Here is a 24958-nt window from a genome sequence, read left to right on the forward strand (position 1 = left end):
TGTATTTGTCTAAATTGGGTGTCTATTCCTAGAGCTGCCTCTGAGGCCATTAAAAAGAAATAGTATAGTGATTAAGACAACAGACTTGGGAGCACTTTCTAGCTGGCTGACCTTACTTAATCTCTTTGATCTTTTTTTGTATAGGAGGGTGTTGCTACTATGGATCAGGGATATTTTCTTTACTTGGTGTATTTTAATGAAAATCCCTTTCTTTCCTAGCTGCCCCAAATTTGGCTAGTGAGAACCCCTACAAACTGGATTGAGTGTCATTTTGATATCTCCTTTTGGACTTCACATACTTTCCTATTTCTGGTACATGATAAATTAGGCCCTTTTTTATTTTTTCTGCTTCCCTGGTCTTGAAATCAGCCATTTCTGCAAAGATTCTTGGTTCTCTTTAGTGGAGAATGGGAATTAGAACCCAAGATCTGGTTGCTAGGGGTACACATTGCTCTTGAGGTATCATTCCTTTTGGGCTCTTTCTTTGGACAGAGGTAATCAATATAGTAAACATAGTCATGGCTTCATGCTGATATCTCCAAATGAAATTTAACATTGTAAGTTTTTTCTTTCCTCGATTTTATATATATATATATATTTTTTTTTTTTAATTTTTCTAACATTTCTTTATTTTTGAGAGAGAGAGTAAGCACAAGTGGGGGAGGGGCAGGGAGGGTGACAAGAGGATCCAAAGCAGGCTCTGTGCTATGAGTGCAGAGCCAGATGCGGGGCTCAAACTCACGAACTGTGAGATCACAACCTGAGCTGAAATCAAGAGTTGGCCACTTAAACAACTGAGTCACACAGGCGCCACATATATATACACATGTACATATACACACATACATATACATACACGTATACGTATATGTATGTGTGTATGTGTGTGTATATATATACATATATATATATTTTTTGGTTTTTGTTTTTGTTTTTTTTAGGTTTATTTATTTTGAGAGGGTGAGAGAAAATCTCAAGCAGTCTCCACGCAGTCAACGTGGAGCCCCTCCTCAGGCTCAATCTCACAAACTGTAAGATCATGACCTGAGCCAAAATCAAGAGTCAGACACTTGACCAACTGAGCCACCCAGACTCCCTCCTCAGTTTTACACTTGTGCATCTTTCATACTGAAAACCTTGTGTCCTCAAGACATTAGCATAACTAGTTGGGTTTTTTGATCTATAATATTAAAAACATAGTTTCATAGTAACACTTCACAGTCCCAAGTCCACCGTCGAAAATTAACCCCTTATTTTCTGTAGATTATGCTCACAATAAGACTGAATGAAGTTTAAGACTTCTTTACAGTTCTTTTGTCCTCAAACTGGATCCCACTAAAAGTGAGAATGTGTTCAAAAGTCACTTGATTATTTTCTCTGTGGGATATGTAGTAACATTTTCTTTCTATTCACATATGTCCAAAATGTAAATATATAAAAAGATATACAGTGAGAAGTATCATTCTCTTCTCTGTCCCTCAGGTACCAATTTCCCATGTTTCTATCCCTTTGCTTTTTAAGATAACCTGTTCCTAGTTTTTTGGTTATCTTTTTAGTGCATGTTTATTATAATTTAATACATAGTTAGGACTGTTTGTTTAAATTTGTTTTTTAATTTTAAGGATTTAGTTTTTTTTAAGAGAGAGAACATGCATGCAAGCATGGGAGGGGAAGAGAAAGAGGGAGAAAGAGTCCCAAGCAGGCTCTGTGCTGTGAGCTTCGAGCTTGATTTCACGAACTGTGAGATCATGACCTGAGCCAAAATCAAGAGTTGGATGCTCAACTGACTAAGCCACCCAGGCGCCCCTAGAATTTACTTTTTGATTTAACTTTTTAAAAAACATGGAAAATATTTATTTGGTTCAAAAGTCAAAGCTGTATAAAAAGATGGACTCTTAAGTGTCTGTGGCTCCACCTAATTTGCCATTTGCTCTTTAGTGAGTCCCCATTTTATTACTCTCTGATTTGGTGTCTCAAGGTTTCTTTTTATGAAGTAAGTATATGCATAGATAAACCCATACATTTTGTTTGTTTGTTTGTTTCCACTCCTTTCTTACAGAAAATCTAGCACGTTGTATTTATATATACTGTTTTGTATCTTGCATTTTTCTCTTAACAATATATTCTGGAGAGGACTCCAAATCAGTACCTAGAGATATCTTATTCATTCCTTTTATCTTTGGCTGCATTGTACCCCATCTTATGGATGTTGTGTTGGACATTTTGACACATGTGCTGTTCCATGTTTTAGATGGTGTATTTTCAAACTCTGTTTATGGAAGTGAGAGTGCTAGTCAAAGAGTTAATACCTCAATTCCCTCACGTAGAAAATGGCAATAATATTAGCTACCTCAGAGATCATTATAAAAAGTGATTATAGGGGTACCTGAGTGGCTCAATTAGTTAAGCATACGACTTTGGCTCAGGTCGTGATCTCGCAGTCCATGAGTTCGAGCCCCACGTTGGGCTCTGTGTTGACAGCTGAGAGCCTGGAGCCTGCTTTGGATTCCGTGTCTCCCTCTCTCTCTCTGCCCCTTCCTCACTCGCACTCTGTCTCTCTCTCTGTCTCAAAAATAAATAAACATTCAAAATATTTAAAAAAATTTTTTTAAATAAATAATCATATTAATATATGTAAAGGACTTAGAATATGCCTAGCATGTAATATATGTTATAGAAATGTTAATATTTATCGTTTTTTATTAAGAGTACACGAAAAGTCAAAGATTACTATACACTATAGTCTGTGCTTTCAAAACCACTTAAAACCATATTTGAATCCTTAATACAGATATTCTTTTTTGGGTATTTTTTGCATGTGCTGGACCTCTTAAATGTCAGTGCATTCAAGGTGAATTGAGGAGACCCTTTCCCAGTTATCCAAATGTTGGCGTTATTCTTTGTTATGAGGTTTTTCAGAATTACTTTTATAATTAAGTTCATCCATCCTAAAATTTGTCCTTATTTTAATTATATATACATGTATCTCTCTGAATGGTTTTCATTATAAATGCTAGGAGCAAGTATCTTATGTGATGCTGTATTCAGCACATTATGTTGTCAACTATTAAAATTCCAGTCTCCAGGGCGCCTGGGTGGCTCACTCCGTTAAGTGTCTAACTTCGGCTCAGGTCATGTGAGTTTAAGCCCCACATTAGGCTCTAAGCTGACAGCTCAGAGCCTGGAGCCTGCTTTGGATTCTGTGTCTCCTTCCTTCTTTGCCCCTTCTCACCCCTCTCTCTCAAAAGTAAACATTAAAAAATCCAGTCTCCAAAATGGATTTTTACCTGATAAAGCTGCAGAGACATCCTGATAGCTGGAGCAACAAGTTTATGCAGGTGGTCTGTGTCCCCAAATATCTGCTCTTCTCAGGTTATTCTAAAGTCACCTTCGAAGAGGGTGTGAAAGCCACGTAGGGAAGAATCCAGGCTGTAAAACAAAGTCGTAATTACTGTTCATTCACTGGACCAGTGGTGTTCAGAATCCTGTTAATTTGAGCAAGGACTGAGTCTCCACTTGCTGCATCAAGAATAATATCTTTAGGCAGATTCAGCAGAGATTGTACCAAACATCTGACCCTGCAGCCCGCATTTGGACCCTCAGGACAGTGGGTCCAAATGGTCATCGTCAGTAATGTTAGGACCCACAGAAGTACTTCGGTTCGCAATGTGGTATCTTGCGCAGTGTGGATCTCTACATCCTGGTCAGAATTGGTCTACCATGTATGTGCTAATCTAGTCCGATATTCCCACCAGCGTGCCATTTCTCCGGTGGTGACTAACCAGGCTGTGAAATAGGCACAGCTTGTATTTTTCTTCTTTGTGTTTCTGGATATAACTTTTGGGCTCTATGACTTATAAAAAAAATTGGATTCTACCATAATAATGGAGAGAGAAAATGAAACGGAAACAAAATCTCAAAGTGGTCATTTAAATTATCAAGAGAACATTCATTTCTCATTCCCACCCTTTTTTAGATGACTAACAGAAGAGGTATAATAAAGGCTTGAAATGAATAACCAAAAGACTTTTCAGGGCTATCCAGGTTTTTATGTTTCTAGTTTTTTTTTTTCTGGCTTGAGAACATGAGAGTCACTTAAGAGGAAATCTTTTGGGGTCCTTTACATCTTGGGTGAACATAGGGAATGGGTTTGGGGAAATGGCTCATCCTGGAAAAAACAAAAATCCAAACATGAAAATCCAGTCTCCGGTAGTAGGCTTTCTCTTCAGTGAGTTCTACCAAGTTGCGTAGTTGTGTTTGTGGCCAGTCTTTTCAGCTTTCCTTTAAACTCGAATGATAGGCATTTAGTTTTCTTTTCAGAAAGAAAACCATCCTTCATTCAGTTTTAACACTTTATATACATTAATATCCCCCATGTCTGTTTTTTAAGAATTTTGAGACAAGATCCTTATGATGAAATTAACCATTGCTTAGTTTAGATACATGCAGTCCTGGGGCGCCTGGCTGGCTCAGTTGGTTGAGTGTCTGACTTCAGCTCAGGTCATAATCTCACAATTCATGAGTTCAAGCCCCAGCTGTGCTGACAGCTCAGAGCCTGGAATCTGCTTTGGATTCTGTGTCTCCCTCTCTGTCCCTCCCCTGCTCATGTTCTGTCTGTCTCTTTCTCTCTCTTTCAAAAATAAATAAACATTAAAAAATATTTTTTTAGATATATACAGTCCCAATCAAGTCTACCCTTACAGCTCAACTAACCAACTTCTTTTTAATTTGTAGTCACATGTTTTCATAATATAAAAGCATAAAAAAAGATGTGTAGTAAGGAGTGTTGTTCTCTCATCTGTCCCCTGTCCACCAAGATCCTATGTTCCTTTCCCTTTGCTTTTCTAAATTACCTGATAATAACTTACTGGCTATCCTCCCAGGGTTTCTTAAATATGGTCAGATTCAGGGGCACCTGGGTAGCTCAGTTGGTTGAGCAACCGACTTTGGCTCAGGTCATGATCTCCCAGTTCAGGAGTTCAAGCCCCACATCAGGCTCGCTGCTGTCAGCCTATCAGTGCAAAGCCTGCTTCAGATCCTCTGCCCCCTCTCTCTGCCCCTCCCCGCTTGCGCTCTCCCAAAAAATAAATATGTAAATAAAATGTATATAGTCAGATTCACATACAGTTCTTACTTCTGTCCTTTTTAACCAAAAATTAACTCATAGATTCTCTTTGCTTTCTTTTCATATAGGAATATACATCGAAAGTTTCCCACATTCATAGACCGTTTCATTGTTCTCTTAGTAGCAGTATAGTGAGCCATTGTATGTATGTATGGGTTTGAGGTTGTTTCCAATACTTTTCCTATCATAAGTAATACTGCAGTCAATAACGTGTGCAAGAATATCTATATTCCCAAAGTATAGATAGATTCCCAAAAGTAATCAGCAATTATATACAGTTATAATTTTGATATCTACTAATTGCCTTCCTTAGGGTTTATACCAGTTTATACTCCATCCAGAATGTTTAGAAGTGTCTGTTTCCAGGCACATGAAAAGATGCTCAACGTCGCTCCTCATCAGGGAAATACAAATCAAAACCACACTCAGATATCACCTCACGCCAGTCAGAGTGGCCAAAATGAACAAATCAGGAGACTATAGATGCTGGAGAGGATGTGGAGAAACGGGAACCCTCTTGTACTGTTGGTGGGAATGCAAACTGGTGTAGCCACTCTGGGAAACAGTGTGGAGGTTCCTCAAAAAATTAAAAATAGACCTACCCTATGACCCAGCAGTAGCACTGCTAGGAATTTACCCAAGAGATTCAGGAGTGCTGATGCATAGGGGCACTCGTACCCCAATGTTTATAGCAGCACTCTCAACAATAGCCAAATTATGGAAAGAGCCTAAATGTCCATCAACTGATGAATGGATAAAGAAATTGTGGTTTATATACACAATGGAGTACTACGTGGCAATGAGAAAGAATGAAATATGGCCCTTTGTAGCAACATGGATGGAACTAGAGAGTGTTATGCTAAGTGAAATAAGCCATACAGAGAAAGACAGATACCTATGTTTTCACTCTTATGTGGATCCTGAGAAACTTAACAGAAACCCATGGGGAAGGGTAAGGAAAAAAAAAAGGTTAGAGTGGGAGAGAGCCAAAGCATAAGAGACTCTTAAAAAATGAGAACAAACTGAGGGTTGATGGAGAGTGGGAGGGTGGGGAGGGTGGGTGATGGGTATTGAGGAGGGCACCTTTCGGTATGAGCACTGGGTGTTGTATGGAAACCAATTTGACAATAAACTTCATATATTGAAAAAAAAAAGAAGTGTCTGTTTCCTTGCACCTTGTTTCCTATGCTGTCCATTTGGGGGATTTTTTTTTGGCCATTCTGATAGGTGAACAGTGATGTCTCAGTGTATTTTAAATTGTATTTCTCTTCCTATGAGTGGGGGCGAGCATCTTTTCTTTATTAAGAGGCCGTTTGCATTTTCTGTTAGTGAAATGGAACTGGCTATGCGTATCCCTTGCTTGTTTTCTTTTGGGGAATTATTTTTCTCATTGACTACAAGGAGATCTTAGTATATTAAGATTACACTTTCATTTATGAGTCTTTTGACTATGTTTATAGTATGTTTTGCTCTATGTAGGTTTGCTTATTCACAGAGTAAAATTTATTGATCTTTTTATAAGTTTTGGATTTTCAAAGCTTCTAGTAGTTAAAAAACTCTCTTCCACTCCAAAGTTATGAAAGAATTCTTTTTTTTTTCACATGCTTTTTTTAAATTTCTTGTAAAATCTTTGATCCTTTTCCTATGTATCCTGGTGTAATGCGTGAAGCAGGGATCCAATTTTATTTTTTCCAAATGGCTACCTAGTCTTCCCAACATCATTTATTATCAAGTAGTCCATTCTTCCCCCTCTGACTTGAGATGCCAACTTTGTTATAATGTCAAGTTCTCCTGCCACTGTTGGAATTTCACTAGCTTATTGCTAGTTAATTTGACCTGCTCTCTGTGTGGATATCCCTTTCATCATTAGGCACTCATAACTAACACTTTAAGAATGACATGGAAAGGAATAATACAAAATTGGGAGCAGGTCAGTGCTTCAAGGGCCCTGACATAGGCTGCTGTTAATTGAGGTTGTCTGTAATCCTCCCTCGTAATGTAAAAACCTTAGTGTGTATCTCCAGTTTTGTCCGCAGAGTGACGTGTATTGATTATAATAATGCTTACCTAAGATTGTCCTAGAGTGTTGATTAGCTACACTGAGAGTACTGAGAAGGACTAAGAATTAATTGATTTGGTTCATGGTGCATATTGATACCTTTGGAAATGAGGTTTATGGGACTTTCAGGAGAGAAACTTAACAGGCCATTTATGTCCTAGGTTCATCTGTACACTTTACAGACCTACAAAAAATACAACTGTATGACAGTGGTCTAGTACAAGATAGTAAATGGAGTCTCCTGGGTGGCTCAGTCAATTGGGCATCCAACTTTGGCTCAGGTCATGATCTGGCGATTCATGAGTTCCAGCCCCACATTGGGCTCTGTGCTGACAGCTCAGAGCCTGAAGCTTGCTTCGGATTCTGTGTCTCCCTCTCTTTCTCTGCCCTTCCCCTGCTCACACTGTCTCTCTCTCAAAAATAACATTAAAAAAAAAAAAAAAGTAAATGGCCTTGACTGCCTGCATCGAGTCTAGAGGCAAGTTAGAAGTCACGATGTCTTTTCTTCCCTTTTCAGTCGGCCAACTTTGTCTATCCAGCATCCACCTTCTGCAGCAATTAGCATTCAGCGTCCTGCCCAGTCACGGGATGTAACTACAAGAATCACACTGCCATCTCATCCTGCATTAGGGACGCCAAAACAGCAGCTTCACACCATGGCTCAGGTAAAACCAGAGGCAAAACCACCCATGTAGGCTGTGGGTTAAAACCAGAGTTGTGCAAAACTTGATAAGAACCTCGCAGTATGGAAGGCAGCAATTGCTTTTAACTGCATTGAGGTTGAGCTGTTCTTGTTTATAACTGTGTTGTGGATCTCCCCCCGCCAGAAAACTATCTTCAGCACCGGTACACCAGTGGCTGCGGCCACAGTAGCACCTATTTTGGCAACCAACACCATTCCTTCAGCGACTACAGCCGGTAAGTTGGCAGCCCTGCTCTCCTGCTAGGGAAGTGTGAGTCTTAAGTGTTGAGTTAATTTTTCATGTCTCAGCTTCAGTCAGAGGAAACGAATAGGCTAGAAGAATTTTCTTATCTTTTCCTAAGACCTTTTGTCAGGTTTTGGAGAATCTGTAGTGTGTGTAAAGAGATCATTGTTGAAAAGGTTTTTTTTCTCCAATTTCAGGCTCTGTGTCACACACACAAGCTCCCACAAGTACAATTGTTACCATGACAATGCCCTCACATTCGTCCCATGCTACCGCTGTGACCACCTCAAACATCCCAGTCGGTAAGTGTCCTGCAACCTTCACACAGAGCTTGAAAGGGATTTTTCTGCCCCTCTGACCAGGTCTTCATATACAAGGCTAGTATTGGTAGGGTTTTTGTTTTTTTTTCTAATTATTGTTGTTGATTTTCAAGGCAATGCTGAATTTAACTCTTAAATGTCTTTGTCATACAGATTTGGCATTGAGAGTAAGGGGGGAAAAGAGGATAATAATGTTTGAGAGCTCAAAGTAAACATTATTTTAACACAGCTTTGACTTATTCATCAGACTTTACCTCTTCTGTGTGTACCTATTAAGAAATAAGTTAACTTCACAGACATAGACAAAATTCACAGGAAAAACAGGAAAGAAGCACGGATCTGGAATGAAGAGAACTTGTACACGGCTGGATTGTTTAGGAAAAATCTCTGGATGATGCACAGCAGGAAGGGTGATAACCCTCAAGTTGATTACCTTAGGTTCTCATCTGACTGCTACCTCAAGATACTTCACAATCGTCATAAAATTTCTTCTAAGCTTTGTTCCCCTTTTAAATTTGTATATGCCTTGAATATTAAGAAGCAAATCTATGTGGGACACCTGGGTGGCTTAGTCAGTTAAGCGTCTGACTTTGGGTCAGGTCACAGTCTCATGATTTGTGGGTTCGAGCTCCGCATTAGGCTCTCTGCTAACAGCTTGGAGCCTGGAGCCTGCTTCAGATTCTGTGTCTCCCTCTTTCTCTGTCCCTCTCCCGCTCATGCTCTTTCTCACTTTCTCTCAAAAATAAGCATTAAAGAAATTTTTAAAAAAGAAGAAAAAATCTTTGAAACATTTCTGGCAGCCAAACTTTAATCATTAAGAGCAGGGATCGAGCATCTTTCTGTGTAGCGCCAGATTATAAATATTTTAGGCTTTGTAAGCTTCATAGGTCTGTGTCACAACTGCTGAGTTGTGGATAATATGTAAACAAATGAGTGTGACTATAGTTCAGTCTTTTTATGGGCACAGAAATTTGGATTTCATATAATTTTCATGTGTCATGAAATGTTCTTCTTTTGATTTCTGCCCTCCCCACCCCACCATGACAAAGTATGAACCCATGTACAGCCCATGGGCCATACAGAACCAGCATCAGGCGGGAGTTGCCCACAGGCTGCCAACACCTGTCCTGGGGGCTGAGGTCTCACCGTCACAGCTTCCAAAGCGGAGACTGACCTGTGAGGCAGAGCACTGCTCTGTTTAATTCACAAGCCCCAGGTTTAGTTTCCAGGGTTAGCTTTGATTTGGTTGTATGAAATTAAGCATGTCATTTTAGTGTTTATTCCCAGAGACATGGGACAGCTGCCATGTTTTTCATAAACTTTTGGAAGAGTGCTTTCTGTGAGATGACACACTGACATACTTACCTGGCAGAAGTCTGGTGAGCAAACACGGAAGAATGGCTTCCCTACTGCTACATTCCAGTGTTCCTTCCCTCTGTGCTTCCTTCCTTTCTTCCTTCCCACGTCAGACAGCTTCACATTCCTCTGGGAAAACTTGGAGGACACTTTTCCGGAATGATGGTGGGACCCAGGAAGTCCTTCCCCCTCCCTTAGATAATTTGGCCACGCCAGTCCTTAACTTGGTAGTAAGTCCCACAGTAGGCTTTTAGCAGTGAAAAAAAACTGCTACTGCCTTTTTCTCACGTTACCGCTCACTGCATCTTGGCGTTGGAGAGACCATACTTCTTTCACACCCCTCTGAATTTAATTCCCTCCTTTGAAAAGAACTTCGGAGGGTATGATTTTAGCATTGATACACTTTTATTGGAAAAGAACGTTGCTTATTCCATATTGTCACCTCACACCATTTTCTGATTGTGTCTCCTCAGCACTGTAACAACAGATCCAGGTTTATTCTTGCCATCTTTATAGTCAAGAGCCTCACTAGCATATCTATAGCTACGAAGAAAGTTAGACCAGTAAAGAGAGAACAGTGTGCCCTATAGGGGCTCTCTGGTTTCATCTTGAATCCTCTCTGTAAAGAGTTATTTAGAGATTAGGTCCTGTTAATGTCACTGTATCTTCCCAAGCGGTCACACTGTGGAAGTAAACTCAGAGTACCAGGAGAAAGAAATATGTGCATTCATTTGGCTAAAACAATTAACTTTTTACCTGTCTTAAGTTACAGGGCAGTATTCTACATCTCCCAGCTGTTTAATCTTTGATTTCTAGCCATTTCATAAATTCTAGATAAAATCATTTGACAGAAGTGTCCAGATTTAACATCTGCTACTTAATGTGACTGATTTCATCTAAGTCCCACTAGGCTCATATTCTAGTTTTCTTTTCCTTATTTACGGTAAGCCAAATACTTTCCTGTTACATTACTAGATGATCCCTGTGCAGAGGTACCTCAGTTGAGAAAGGAAACCTGATATTAACCCTACAGCATTGCTTTTCAAGTAGGGTTTTAGGGGATATATTAAAATCACTTAAGCAGCTTTTTCCAAGTCACACTTGCTTTCTCCAGGTGAGATTAAATACTGAATTCAACCATTTTTACTAATAGAAATGTGTTGAGTCAGGGGGAAAAAAGCCTAATTAACCATGAGCATAGTTTCTGCCTTTAAGGAGTGCTCATTTCCAGTAGAATACTGTCTTTATTTTCTCCATGCTCTGGCCTACATATGACAGAGGTGTTGGAATTATAAAAAGCAGAATCGGATGATCACAGCATTCAGAAAACCAGGGATTCTCTTTGGAGGTGGCATTATGTTCAACTTATGATTTTTGCATTATGTTTTTCCTGAAGTGTTTGGGTGTTTTTTTGTTTTGTTGTGTTGTGTTTTGGTTTTTAGATAATTGAGAATATGTGGCTTATTTTAATTTTTTGAATGTTTCGTTTATTTTTGAGAGAGAGTGGGGGGGGAGGGGCAGAGAGGAATGGAGACACAGAATCTGAAGCAGGCCTCAGGCTCTGAGCTGTCAGCACAGAGCCCAATGCAGCACTCAAACCCATGAACTGTGAAATCATGACCTGAGCCAAAGATGAACCCTAACCAACTAAGCCTCCCAGGGGCCCCTGTAGCTTTTTTTAATTAGAAACAAAGGTACAGCAATAAATTTATGGGTGTGTGTATGGTTTACCAACTAGTGGTTAGCTGCTCTCCTAATGACAACTGCATTCCTATTCGAAGCATTCTTTTCTCCTACCTTTTATGGGCACAGTGGGAAAACAAGGCTTGGTTGCTCCCCCCTCCTTACCACCAGTGGAAGATGTGTCATGCCAGCTTCTCCGTTCATTAGCCATTAGATGTCATCATCAGTGGTTGAACTGGGCTTTCCAGTATCCTCCTGCAGAAATTTCTCCAGCTGCCTCCCTTGGGAAATAGCTGGGGATCATGGTGGGTTTGTGCTGCTTACTGTCGGTGTTCAGTGCACTGCACTTTGGCTAATGTAGTGGCATCATCCTCGTCACCAGTGTTTATGTGCCAGTCACTGCTGTGACTTGGGTCTTACACGGATGGTAGCTGTCCTTCTGTCTCTCTGATGTAGCCTGCAGCTCTCCTTTCCAAATTCCCTCACATAGAGTTAACAGGTCTGTAAGAACACTAAAGTAGGTCCCAGTTCAGCTGTACCTTCTAAACAAAACTTGATTGCAAATACTAGAGGAGAGCAAACTTTGAGCCTCACATTAGATTTGAAAACCGTATGTAGTCATCTTGATTTTGCTGTAAAGCATTATGGAGGGGCGCCTGGGTGGCTCAGTCAACTAAGCATCCAACTTAGTCTTGGCTCAGGTCATGATCTCATGGTTCGTGAGTTTGAGCCCCGAGTCAGGCTCTATACTGACAGCATGGAGCTTGCTTGGGATTCTGTCTCTCCCTCTTTTTCTGCTCTTCGCTCGCTCGCTCTCTCTCCCTCTCTCTCTCACATGTGCGCGCTGTCTCTCACAAAAAAGAGAGCATTATGCATTTCTTTCTAAAACAGAAGCATTATGTAAAATCACAGGATGTTCAGAGGACCTAAGAAATAAAGTGATTATCAGGGCGCTTGGGTGGCTCAGTCATTTGAGCATCTGACTCTTGGTTTTGGCTCAGGTCACGATCTCACGGTTTGTGAGTTCAAGCCCCACATCAAGGCTCTGTGTTGTTAGTGCAGAGCCTGCATGGGATTCTGTTTGTCTCTCCCTCCCTCTCTCTCTGCTAAGTAGAAGCTAAGATCTTTGCCATGTCTGTATTCAAAATTTTGTTGATTTTTTTTTTTCCTAATTAAAATTTTTTCTCCTTTTAAAAAAAAGGCCTCCAAGAAGCCAGGTCTAGGGGAAAGGACCTGATTACTGGTATTTTTGTTAAAGTACTGATGATGTTGAACCCTGTTTGACAAATAAATATATGAATGTATCAGTGGAGTATTGGATTGAAATAATTCAGTTGAATTTTATGTACTCCTTTTATTATGAAAACTAAAAAGCCAGGCTTCTTATTACTGTTTGCATTCTTAAGATTGTTGCTGGCCAAGAATGTTTTGGCATGCCAATAAAAGCATATGAGAGGTAATGTGATTGGATTTTGCATTTGTAGCTAAGGTGGTGCCTCAGCAGATCACACACACTTCTCCTCGGATCCAGCCTGATTACCCTGCGGAGAGGAGTAGCCTGATTCCCATTTCAGGTCATCGGGCCTCTCCAAATCCTGTGGCCATGGAAACCCGAAGTGACAATAGGTAGGAGGGAATGTGCTGGTTACACTGCCCCATTGTGTCATTAGTTGGTTTGATTTTTCAGTAACAAAATGTCTCACAATATAGTATATATACACTTATTTTCAAATTTGCTCCTGAAAATAATATGTTGTACAATTTATTTTTTCATTTTGTGAAAATGTGCTGTGTTTATTTAGCTATTCTTCTTTTGATAGATATTCTGCTAGTATCTGCTTTTTTTGTTTGGTGTGTTTCTGTGTTTAATTTATTTTGAGGCAGTCTGACCGTATGGATTGCAGCATCGTGACCCTTTCTCCCTAAGTACTTTCCTTTTCAGCCCCAAAGAACAGAGACCTTCTCATAACCACAGTGCAATTACCCAAAATGATTCTTTAGTCTTCCATTCCCGTTCAGTGACATTTTTTAAGACTATGGACAGGCCATTTGTTTTTGTAGAACGTTCTTCAGTTTGGGCTTGTTGGATACTTTCATCATTAGATTCAGGTTATGCATTTTTGGAGCAAATAGCACTTAGGTGATGCATTCTTCTCACTGTCACCGCAGCAGAGAGCTTATGACGCCCTTGTGTCTCACCATTAGCCATGGCAATGCTGGTTATGTAATGAAGGTGGTGGTTGCCAGATTTTTCCATAAAGGTATATTTTTCTCCTTTGTAAACCACTGATCCGTGTGGAAATACTTTGAGACTGTAAATACCCTGCTCCTCAGTAAACTTCGTCTCAGTGGTGTTAGCATCTGTTGATGCTTGGCTGAATCACTTGATGCTTGCAGTATGATGGTTGCAAAAAAGTGACTTTTTCTAACAGTCATTTCTTCCACATTTGTCAGTTGACATTCTTAGGTAAATAAGTTTTCTCTTATTTACACCCATTTATTTGTTTTGTTGTGCATCTTATTTTTTTAAATCAGCATGCGCTCATGGATTTGGTCTATTCACTATTATAATCCTTTGCTGTCCTCTGTTTTGATGCTCAGATTTTCTCTGGGAGCTTCTTGAGACCAGTTCCTGTGGGTTTTGTCATGTCCCATTCATTCTAGCCCTTCGTTACTTTCCACTGTAACAAGATACTCCACGCTCCTCAATAGTGTCTGAGCCCTGCCATCTCCCATTTCCCCAGGGAGACCTGGCTCCTTTTCATCATTTAGAAATCTGGATCTAGGTGGTAGCTCTGTTCATTGCTACTGGATTGTAATGATAGGCCCTTTTAGCAGACAGAAGTAGGAAGTATATGATGTTGTAAAAATTCTTTAGTACACGTTGATACTTCTAGTTCAACCCCATTTCTTCCGCCATTCCGTATTTGTATCTCTTCTTCCCCAGTGAGAAGCTGGTACATACAGTGCTTATGAAGTAATTTCAGAATTGGATCATTTTTAAGTGTTCTTGTTTGAGGACTGTGTGTTCTTGTGTGTAGGAATGCTTATAGGTTTTAATATGTTGGTCTTCTGTCCCATTCACCTTGCTAAACACATCTGTTAGCTCTAAAACTGGTAGATTCTCTTGGATTTCGTATGTAGGTGTATGAGGGATTTTTTTCGTTTCCATTTCACATACCTATTTTTTTCTCGTTAACTAGAGCTTCCAATGTGGTGTTGAATAGAGCATAGATAGTGAACATTCTTAACTTATTCCTCACCTGAATGGGAATTCTTGTGAAATTTCATTATAGATTTTGGTAGATGCTATTTTCAGGTTGAGGAACCAAGTGTTTTCCTATTCCTATTTTTTAGGTATTTATATCATAAGTATCGAATGTGATTAAAATTTGGAGGGGGAGTATTTTTTTAATTCTATTCTAGTTAACATTTAGTGTTATCTTAGTTTCTATTAAATATTTTTTGTGTATCTTTTGTGATACTTCAAATGACTGTCCTCTTAATTTTTTAATAGTATCTAAAACAGTAGTAGAAATTCTGATAGTGGGTCATTCTTCCTGTGATAAACCTTATTTGATCATGATGTATTTTATTTTACATAGTACTCTATTGAGTTTTATTTAGAAATTTTTGTGTTGATGTAGAGAGCGAGATTTGTTTATCTTTTCTACTATTCTCCCTGTCCAGTTTTGGTATCAGGACTACATTAAGCTAAAAAAAAGTAAGTTAGATCTCGTTTCTTCTTTTTCTCATCTCTGAATCAGTCTGTAGAAGTTTGAGGTTATCTGTATTATGTGTGTTTGATAAGATTTCCAGTAAAAACAATCTGAACTTAAGAGTCTTTCAAATGGAATTGAGCTGAGCAAACCTTTGATTGTGAGTTTTTCTTTTGAGTCAGTTTGGTAATTAGTACTCTGTGTACATTTTTATGTTTGTTGATAATGGTTATTTATAGTACCCATGTATTTTTAAAAATCTTACTCTCTTGGTGTGTGTCCTTTGATCTGACAGTTTATTTGGTACACAATTGGGGAAATGTTGGTATGGCATATAAGGGTATGAAGATGATCTGGGGGATAGGATCATTTGAAAGTGAAGAAGAAAATAGATCCATTTTGGCTCATATTATCTGTCTTCCACCTATAGACCGTCTGTTCCCGTTCAGTTCCAGTACTTTTTGCCAACATACCCACCTTCTGCATACCCACTGGCTGCGCACACGTACACCCCAATCACCAGCTCTGTGTCCACCATCCGACAGTATCCAGGTACAAGCCCTGCTAGGGGACTTTTAACTTGCCAGTTTTTGTAAGCAATGAAGTGAAAGTTGCCCAGTGAGTATTTCTAGAATGGGTTTTCTTACTCCACCTTCTCTTTTCAGATTCAGATAAGTTGATAATCTCAGGCTTTACGGTTTTAGATCCCATCTGTGTGATCTATAAAAAAGTTGCTGCTTATTAGTATATTTGCATGGTTTTGTCCCACCTTGAGGATAATTATGTTAACAGTTTATCTTAAAATGGCAGTATGGTTAAAATGGTAAAAGCTGTACTTTTATGGAGCTTCTGTTGTTTTGTGGGATATCTGTTGTGTTTGTAATATCAGTCCAGTTATGCTCAACACTCACCATCCTCACTTGTAAATAGTGTTCTTTTTGCTAATCCAGAAAAAATAATACTTAATCCTCAGGGTTTGTGTTTTCTTTTCTCATGAGACCCTCAGCTTGCTTTAGGCATAAGAGACCAGACTGTGGGTGTTGCCTTTCTACTGTGTGACCCGGGACTGCAGCCAGGGCTACATGGAGCCATTGAGCACTTGAATGGGGACCCAGCACAAATGAAAAACTGATTTTTTTTCTGTTTTACTTAATGAAAATTAGAGAAATTTTGAATATGTTTGGAACAATTTAGCGATCATGAAACTACTGTTTCAAAACTGTAGATTATATTGAATCAAAATACAAATGAAATATTTTTGATAAAAACTTACCTGATAAAAATTGAAGTCAGTATCTGATTTGAGATGTGCTTTAAGAATAAAACATACCCTGGGGTGCCTGGATGGCTTCAGTTCAGTGTCTGGCTCTTGATTTTGGCTCAGGTCATAATCCCTGGGGTCATGGGATCAAGCCCCATGTTGGGCTCTATACTGAGCGTGGAACCTACTTAAGATTCTCTCTTTGCCCCTCTACCCCTCTCACGCTTTCTCTCTCTCTCTCTCTCTCTCTCTCTCTAAAATAAAAATGTTTTAATTTAAAAAAATGTTTAAAAAGTGAAACTTACCTGGGGCGCCTGGGTGACTCACTCGGTTAAGGGTCTGACTTCGGCTCAGGTCATGATCTCATGGTTCGTGAGTTCAAGCCCCTCATCGGGCTCTGTGCTGACAGCTCGGAGCCTGGACCCTGCTTCAGATTCTGTGTCTCCCTCTCTCTGTTCCTCCCCCCGGCTCGTATTCTGTTTCTCTCTCTCTCAAAAATAAATAAAGATTAAAAAACAAATTTTTTTTTAAAAAGTGAAACTTACCCTGAATTTTGAAAACATAGTATGGAAAGAGAATGTAAAATAGCTTATTAATTATTTTATAGTGATTATATTTTGAAATTGTAATATTCGGGGTATATTGGTTTAAACAAAATATATCATTAAAATAATTTGGCCTGCTTTTTACTTTACTAATGTAGCTACTAGAAAATTTACAGTTGCAATGGACTTAACATCCCCATTGGACAACATTGGTCTAAAACTTTCAGATTCTCAGGTTTAATTTAAATAGCTTTGAAAACAGGTTCCTCAGTCTCTGCTTTGGGTTTTTTACTGTTTGTTTTTTTCTTTCCCCACAAAACTTTCTCCAAGGCTTATTTTAATGTGGGGAAGTAGCTGATGAAATGTTCTGAGTTATCTGTCCTATTTTGCTGTACATCAAAGTAATAACATCTTTTTTTTTAACGTTTATTTATCTTGAGAGAGAGCACGAGCAAGGGAGGGGCAGAGAGAGGGAGAGAGAGTAATAACATCTGTTCAAAAGAAACTTCTAACTATTCTTTATTAACAGTCCTATAAAGATAAAACGTGTTTACCTGATGTCAATAGGATGCAAGGGGCGCCTGGGTGGCTCAGTCGGTTAAGCGTCTGACTTTGGCTCCTGTCATGATCCCATGGTTCGTGAGTTTGAGCCCTACATCAGGCTCTGTGCTGATAGCTTGGAGCCTGGAGCCTGCTTCAGATTCTGTGTCTCCCTCTCTCTCTCTGCCCCTCCCCTGCTTGTTCTTTCTCTCTTTCTCTTTCTCTCTCTCTCTCTCTCTCTCTCTCTGAAAAACAAACGTTAAAAAAAAAGTAGGATGCAAAAAGTATGGTAGAATCATGTTGACAGTTAAGTAAACTTCACGTGTGTGTGTGTGTGTGTGTGTGTGTGTGTTACATTTAATGCTGAGAATTCTTAAGTCTCCATTAGTAACAACACTTAAAGTTTTTTCATCTACCTCAGCCAGTTGATACTTCTGTAACAGTGCAGTCATGGTTGCCTTTCTGGAAAAGATAACTCATGACCAATATGTATTTTTCTGAATGCTATCCAACTGTAAAGGGCATGCAGAATCCCTCTTGAGCTAGAACCATCTCTGCAGACACTATCATTTTATATAAATGTTTATTTGTAAACATCCATCAGAAAAGGACTGTCAGAAGTATTGGGGATCCTGCCAACCATCTGTTTCTCTACATTATTATTTTTCCAAGTGTCTTCTTTTACCACTGCAGTACTCCTGATGGATACAAACACAGAAAAATGAGTAGTCCAGTCAACAGCACTTACTTCTTCCAGTATCAGTGCTGCCATTGTTGGTCCAGAGGAGGGGTAATATATTATTTCTCAGACATGTGGATCTTTGCATGGGTGGACACAGCCGAAGGAATGATTTATTAACCAGCTTACAATATCGTGTTTTCAAGTGGCTCCTTTGTAAATGATTATAAAGCAGATGTTTCCAAATCAGGAAGAGAACAGGAAAATTTGTGTATAATAGCCTCCGATCTTGCAAAATATGAGATTACTGTAATACGTAGTTTATGATAGATTAGACTAGTTCGTGGGCTCTGGTTGTGTATAAAGATAGAATCTTTTTGGTTATTTAGTTACTAGGTGTAGATACAAATATGTAATTATGAATATATACACATAATCTATATACTCTGTAAGTAATTGATCCATCTCAAATTGTTCCCGAAATTTCACTTGTTGTAGAGATGTTTTCCATTTCGTTCATTTATTCATTCATGCGTTAATTTCACAAATATTTATTGAACCCTATTGTTGTATGTAAGGTCCTATTCTAGGCTCTATTTTTTTTTTTTTAATTTTTTTTTTTTTAAACGTTTATTATTTTTGGGACAGAGAGAGACAGAGCATGAACGGGGGAGGGGCAGAGAGAGAGGGAGACACAGAATCGGAAACAGGCTCCAGGCTCTGAGCCATCAGCCCAGAGCCTGACGCGGGGCTCGAACTCACGGAGTGCGAGATCGTGACCTGGCTGAAGTCGGACGCTTAACCGACTGCGCCACCCAGGCGCCCCTAGGCTCTATTTTTAAAGTTGACTCTTAAACACCTTACTTTGATCAAGCTTAGAGCCACATGGGGAGATAAGACATGAAGAACCATTACTGGAGAGAATGTGCTAATCCCAACAAAAAAGGCTTGAGCAAAGCCAGGCTGCTTCTGAGCTAAGGTTATTTCTACTTTGAGAGGGTAGGCTTAGAGGTCAGGAGTGACTTCCTAAAAGAAGTGACATTTGGAAAGCATCTCTCAGAATGAGTAGCACAGAGCCACGGTGGGACTGGGGGAAAGCACTTTTCTGTCTGTGAAGAAAGTGCACAGAATATGCGCTCGGAACACAGTGGTTTGGTGTGGACAGGAGTGTAGTGTGAGTGAGGATGCTGCACATGGAATGAGATCAGCCCTTGAAAGGGTTGGGGTGGTGACTGGACTGCATGTTCAGGCAGGAGACCACAAACGTCACTGAACAGAAACAACAAAGGTTCACTCACTTCTCAAGAAGAAACTAATAATTTGGTGGGTGTTGATTTTTTCTTCTTTCTTTTACAGCAAGGGAAGAATTGCAATATAGCAATGATTATAAATTTATACGTCCTAACATTTTGCTGTGATTTTCTCATTCATAATAATAATCTCCTTTTAACCAGTCTGTGGTTTATAGAACTTAAATTGCATTGTTTCCTTTTTTTAATTGGTGTGTAATTGACATGACATTATCTTAGTTTCAGGTGTACAACACCTGATGATTTGATATTTGTGTATTTATGAAATGAGCACCATAATAAGTCTAATTAATTAACATCCATCACCTCAAATAATTACAAATTATTGTTTGTTATGAGGAGAACTTAAAGATCTACCCTCCTAGTAACTTCCAGTGTACAACGTAGTATTGACTCTAGTCACCATGCTGTGCATTACATCCTTGTGACTTATTTATTTTATAACTGGAAGTTTGTACTTTTGACTCCTTCACATATGTCTCCCACCCTACATTCCCTGCCTCTGGCAACCACCAATCTGTTCTTCATATCTGTGAATTCGGTTTGGTTTTGTTTGTTTTTAGATTCCACGTGCAAGTGACATCATAGCGAGTTTTTTTCTGTTTTTGTCTGACTTACTTCACTTAGCTGAATATTCTCAGGGTCCACCCATGTTGTCACAGATGGCAAGATTTCATTCCTTGTAAGGCTAAATAATTGTGTGTGTGTGTGTGTGTGTGTGTGTGTGTGTGTGTGTGTGTGTGTAGATATAGATATCACATTTTATTTACCCACTTATCTGTCAGTGGAACCTTAGGGTTGTTTCTATATCTTGGCTATAATAAATAATGTTTCAATGAACACGGGGTGCATATATTTTTTTCGGGATTGTTTTGATGACTGAGAAGAAACATCTTTTTTTTATGTTTTATTTTGAGACAGAGAGGGCATGTGGGGGGAGGAGGGGCAGAGAGAGGGAGAGAGAGAGAATCCCAAGCAGGCTCTGTGCTGACCCAGTGTGGAGCTTGAACTCACGAACCGTGAGATCATTACCTGAGCCAAAATCAAGAGTCAGATGCTCATCCATGAGCCACCCAGGCACCCCAGAGAAGAAACATCTTTTGTATTTTTCTTTTCACGAAACATGAAAAATCCCTTCTCTGTGGTTTCCTGGAATGCTGTTGTTTTCATTTTTATGTTACAGAGTTTGTTCTTACTATCAGAAATGCTTGTGATGGTGGTTCTGTCAATTAAAGCAAAGATTCTTGACCTGGGAGCTACAGATGTATTTCAGAAGGTTTATTTTAATTATTTAGCACAGTTCCCTAGCTCACATTTGGAACTTAATGGATGATTGCCTTTCCTGCTTTTAATGCTATTTCTAGTGGTTACCTGCAGCAAGATCAAATCAAATTGATAGGAAATGAGGGGGGAAACTCCAATATATAGAGCTTTATGAAGTGCTTTTAAAAAAAACAAAAAACGACAGAATTTGGGAGCATCTGAGTGGCTTAGTCAGTTAAGCATCTGATTCTTGATTTAGGCTCAGGTCATGTTCTCAGGGTTTGTGGGATCGAGCTCCCTACCTGCTTGGGATTCTCTCTCTCCCTCTCTCTCTGGCCCTCCCTCATTTGCTCTTGCTTTCTCAAACTAAATAAATAAACTTTAAAAAAAAACAGGATTTAGAAATTTTACAGTGGAAAATTCTGTTTTCATTTTAGTGTTTTTCTCTTTATGTGGACTATGTCTAATCAGAGCTAACATTCGTATAGTCACTTTCTGTCTCATTTTCAGTTTCTGCTCAGGCTCCAAACTCTGCCATCACAGCCCAGACTGGCGTTGGGGTGGCATCCACAGTCCACCTAAACCCCATGCAGTTGATGACCGTGGATGCTTCTCATGCTCGACATATCCAAGGGATCCAGCCAGCACCTATCAGTACACAGGGGATACAGCCAGCCCCCATCGGGACTCCAGGAATACAGCCGGCACCAATGGGCACACAGGGAATTCACTCAGCAACCCCAATCAGCACACAGGGACTCCAGCCTGCTCCAATGGGTACTCAGCAGCCTCAGCCTGAAGGAAAGACTTCAGGTAATTTGAGTTTTTTGCAGGGAGGTTGGTGTGGAAGAAAGAGATATACTGGGTTTAAAATCCTGGTTCTGGGGCACCTCAGTGGCTCAGTTGGTTAAGTGTCCAACTCTTGGTTTCAGCTCAGGTCATGATCTTGCAGTTCATAAGTTCAAGCCTTGCATCAGGCTCTGTGCTGACAATGTGGAGCCTGCTTGGGATTCTCTGTCTCCCTCTCTCCCTTGGTGTCTGTCTGTCTGTCTCTCTCAAAAAAAAAAAAACTTTAAAAAAAATTGTTTAAAATCCTGGTTCTGCCTCTTGCTGGCTTGGTGGTTTCAAGTAATTTCTCTGTGCCTTAGTTTCCTCCTTATAACATTGCCTAGAACTTATCTGTCAGGGTCATTGTAAACATTAGAAACTATATATACAAACAGCCTAATATGCATTTGCACATGTTAGGAAGCACTCTGTAAAGTTGAGAAAGCCGATTCATCTTTCCACAGTGTTCTCATTCTGCTGTTTCTTCCGAGTTGTATGTAAAGTTGTAAAATTAAAGTGGACTGATATGTTGGTATCATTTTTAGGGGTTGAGAGGCAATGGTATTTCACAAGAATTGTAGGAGACCATTTCTTGAAGTCTACTATGTACTTTATGTATTTTATCTGATTCATTAGTAATTATGATTCCAAAGCAAAGAGAAGTTGTTACTGATCATGCATCAATAGACTTAGTAACCTCCCACTTTGCCATCTGCTTTCAGGCAGATGAACATTGTGCTCTAAACCTTACTTTCTTGAAATTGATCAGTTATAACACGGGTACTCTAATTCTGGTGGTCTGATTGTTTTTGCCTTATGTGACATTTTAGTAATGTTCGCTTTTGTTTCCCTTTCTTCATTGTTCTCTTCTGCCCTCTCCCTGTCCTCCAGCAGTGGTATTGGCGGATGGAGCCACAATTGTAGCCAACCCTATTAGCAGTCCATTCAGTGCCGCTCCAGCAGCAACAACTGTGGTGCAGACCCACAGCCAGAGTGCTAGCACCAATGCTCCGGCCCAGGGCTCGTCCCCCCGGCCAAGTATCCTCCGGAAGAAGCCCGCCACAGATGGGTAGGTAGACCCAGTAGTGCCACATGACACCTCTAGTTCTGAGTGTAATTGGTAGAAACATTAGGCTCTCTATTGTGCTGGTAGCAAACTCTAAATCTCTCATCTTCTGTGACATTTTTAATCTCTTTCAAAATAACCTCACCCCAGGCTTGTTCAGTAGAGCCTTGCCAAGCCCAGACTGTGGGACGGTAAGAATCCAGGAGTCTGTGGAGGGTTAGTTTATAAACAGCCATTGCATACTACTTTAGGAGTTCTCTCTATTTTGTGGAGTTTAATCCTAGACTCCCTAAGTCGCTTCTAACAGACCCTTCAGGCTTGTCTAGGTAAGCACATTAATGTGTACTGCGTTTGTTTTTTTTTTGTTTCCTCATCAGCCAGCATGCATTGTTGTTCAGGACAAGCAGTTTCCCAGGTGTGTTAAGTAAGGGTCCTATTCAGCAGCAGAAGTGTACTGTGTTGCCATAGAACCTGAGTTGGTGGGTGATGGGCAGGAAAGTATGTGCTGTGCTCTGAAACTTAACTTGAAAACTTGGGAGGTGGGAGATGGGCAGTCACACTTCATAGAGCAGAGTTTCTGTGGCTGCACTGAGCTGATGTGTGTCTACAAAAGATTATAAAGGTTAAAGCATAGTGAGAACATAAGCTGCTGGGTCCATACAGGGTTTCCTGACGTGTGGAGCTTTCCGTAGACCAGACTCTCTTTTAAGGATAAATCAGTCTGTGGCAAAGGAGCCTTATCAATGAAAATGCAGGGCAAAGCTTGTACTTAACATGGCAGGTTGAACATGCACTTCTAAATTTCTTATCCTCTCAAAACCCTATAGAACTTTTAGCAAAGAGGCTTTTTAGAAAGATATAAACACACAAGAATGAGAGAATAGAAGACTGGGTTAAACAGAAGCAGGATTGAAATGTGTTTGAGAGGATCAGAGCCCTGCATCCCCTTCCCTACCCATACTTTGCAGTGCACTGCCCTTCCCAACCCCAGCATGCACCTGGAGAGTTTAACACTGCAAATGGTCCACTGAGATCAAGTAGCACAAGGGGGGGCCAGGAGTATTATACCAGAAACAGATTTGCAGAGTGCTGAGACTTACCAGTCCCCTTCTCCCTTTTAGCCGGCAGAACCCTGGCAGTTGAACGCTGTTGACAAAAAGTGAGATGTTGACTCCACTTTCTTTCTGGGCTTGTCCAGCCGAAGGGAAAAGATGCAGATACCAGCACTAGGGGTTTCCTAAGGTCAGGAATCAGATCCCCCTTACGTGAAATTTAAAGTAGGCAAGTTCTTCCATGAACTCAGAGCTTCCAGCCAACGTTAGTCCCCCGTTCCTAATCATGAACACACATCCAAGCAGGTTTCTGAGGGCCTTCTGGCAAACCACTAGACATACTGAAAAACGCAGCTTGGAGCATAAAGCAAGGCAAGGAGAACAAAAACAAAAAGTGAAAGCAAATAAAGACCAAAACTGAATGCTGTCTTCAAAGGACAAAAAAAGATGTATCTGTGCAACAAGAAGGCAGTGCTATCAAAAAGGAACATTTAGAGAACAAAAGAGTGTGTCCTGAAATTTAAACTACAACAGCAGAAATTGAACTCAGAGGAGTTGGAAAATATAGTTGAGGAGGAGCTCTTGGGTGACTCAGTCCGTTAAGGGTCCGACTTGATCTCAGTTCAGGTCTTGATCTCAGGGTTGTGAGTTCGAGCCCTGCATTTGGGCTCCACACCGAGCGTGGAGCCTACTTAAAATTGAAAAAAAAAAAAAAAAAAAAAAATACAGGAGTGCCTGGGTGGCTCAGTCAGTTAAGCATCTGACTTATCAGGTCATGATCAGGTCATGATCTCATGGTTTGTGAGTTCGAGCCCCTCATCCAGCTCTGCTAACAGTGCAGAGCCTGCTTGGGATTCTGTCACTCCCTCTCTCTCTCTGCCCTTCCTTTCCCCTGTTCTCTCTCTTTCTCAAAATAAATAAACTTAAAAAAAAAACTTAAAAAAAGTATAGTTGAGGAAATCTCTCAAAAGTAGATTGAAAAATAAGAACACAAAAATAAGATAGAAGAGGAAAGACAAGAAAATCAAAGAATCAGCTCAGGAGATCCCACCTCCAAGTAATGTTTCAGTGAGAGATCTGAGAAAAGAAGGAAGATCACTTAAATAACTCCTAGAAAATTTCCAAACCTAAAGGGCATGAGTTTCCTGATTTAAAGAACCGCAACATGCCCAGCATAAGTAGATGCAGTGCGTGTTAATAAACCAGCACTGAGAGGGGCGCCTGGG

At 40.0% G+C, this 24958-nt stretch overlaps 1 protein-coding gene across 10 annotated transcripts in view; it reads left to right on the forward strand.

The window, feature by feature from the left end:
* The window catches only part of SAP130 (Sin3A associated protein 130), an 80492-nt gene that overhangs the window by 19421 nt on the left and 36113 nt on the right, over positions 1 to 24958 (forward strand). For 7 of the 10 annotated variants that reach the window (XM_086718295.1, XM_025934947.2, XM_086718297.1 and 4 more), the window contains 7 exons: positions 7702 to 7849; positions 8012 to 8102; positions 8308 to 8412; positions 12954 to 13095; positions 15619 to 15740; positions 21297 to 21599; positions 22506 to 22683. In XM_086718295.1, coding sequence (XP_086574421.1) covers positions 7702 to 7849; positions 8012 to 8102; positions 8308 to 8412; positions 12954 to 13095; positions 15619 to 15740; positions 21297 to 21599; positions 22506 to 22683 — 1089 coding nt within the window. The remainder of the gene's footprint in view (positions 1 to 7701; positions 7850 to 8011; positions 8103 to 8307; positions 8413 to 12953; positions 13096 to 15618; positions 15741 to 21296; positions 21600 to 22505; positions 22684 to 24958) is intronic. The other 3 variants (XM_025934948.2, XM_025934946.2, XM_086718299.1) reach the window with 2 other exon arrangements.

Source organism: Puma concolor, chromosome C1, assembly GCF_028749965.1.
Source record: "Puma concolor isolate L17-30 chromosome C1, mPumCon1.1.hap2, whole genome shotgun sequence".
NCBI lineage: Eukaryota > Metazoa > Chordata > Mammalia > Carnivora > Felidae > Puma > Puma concolor.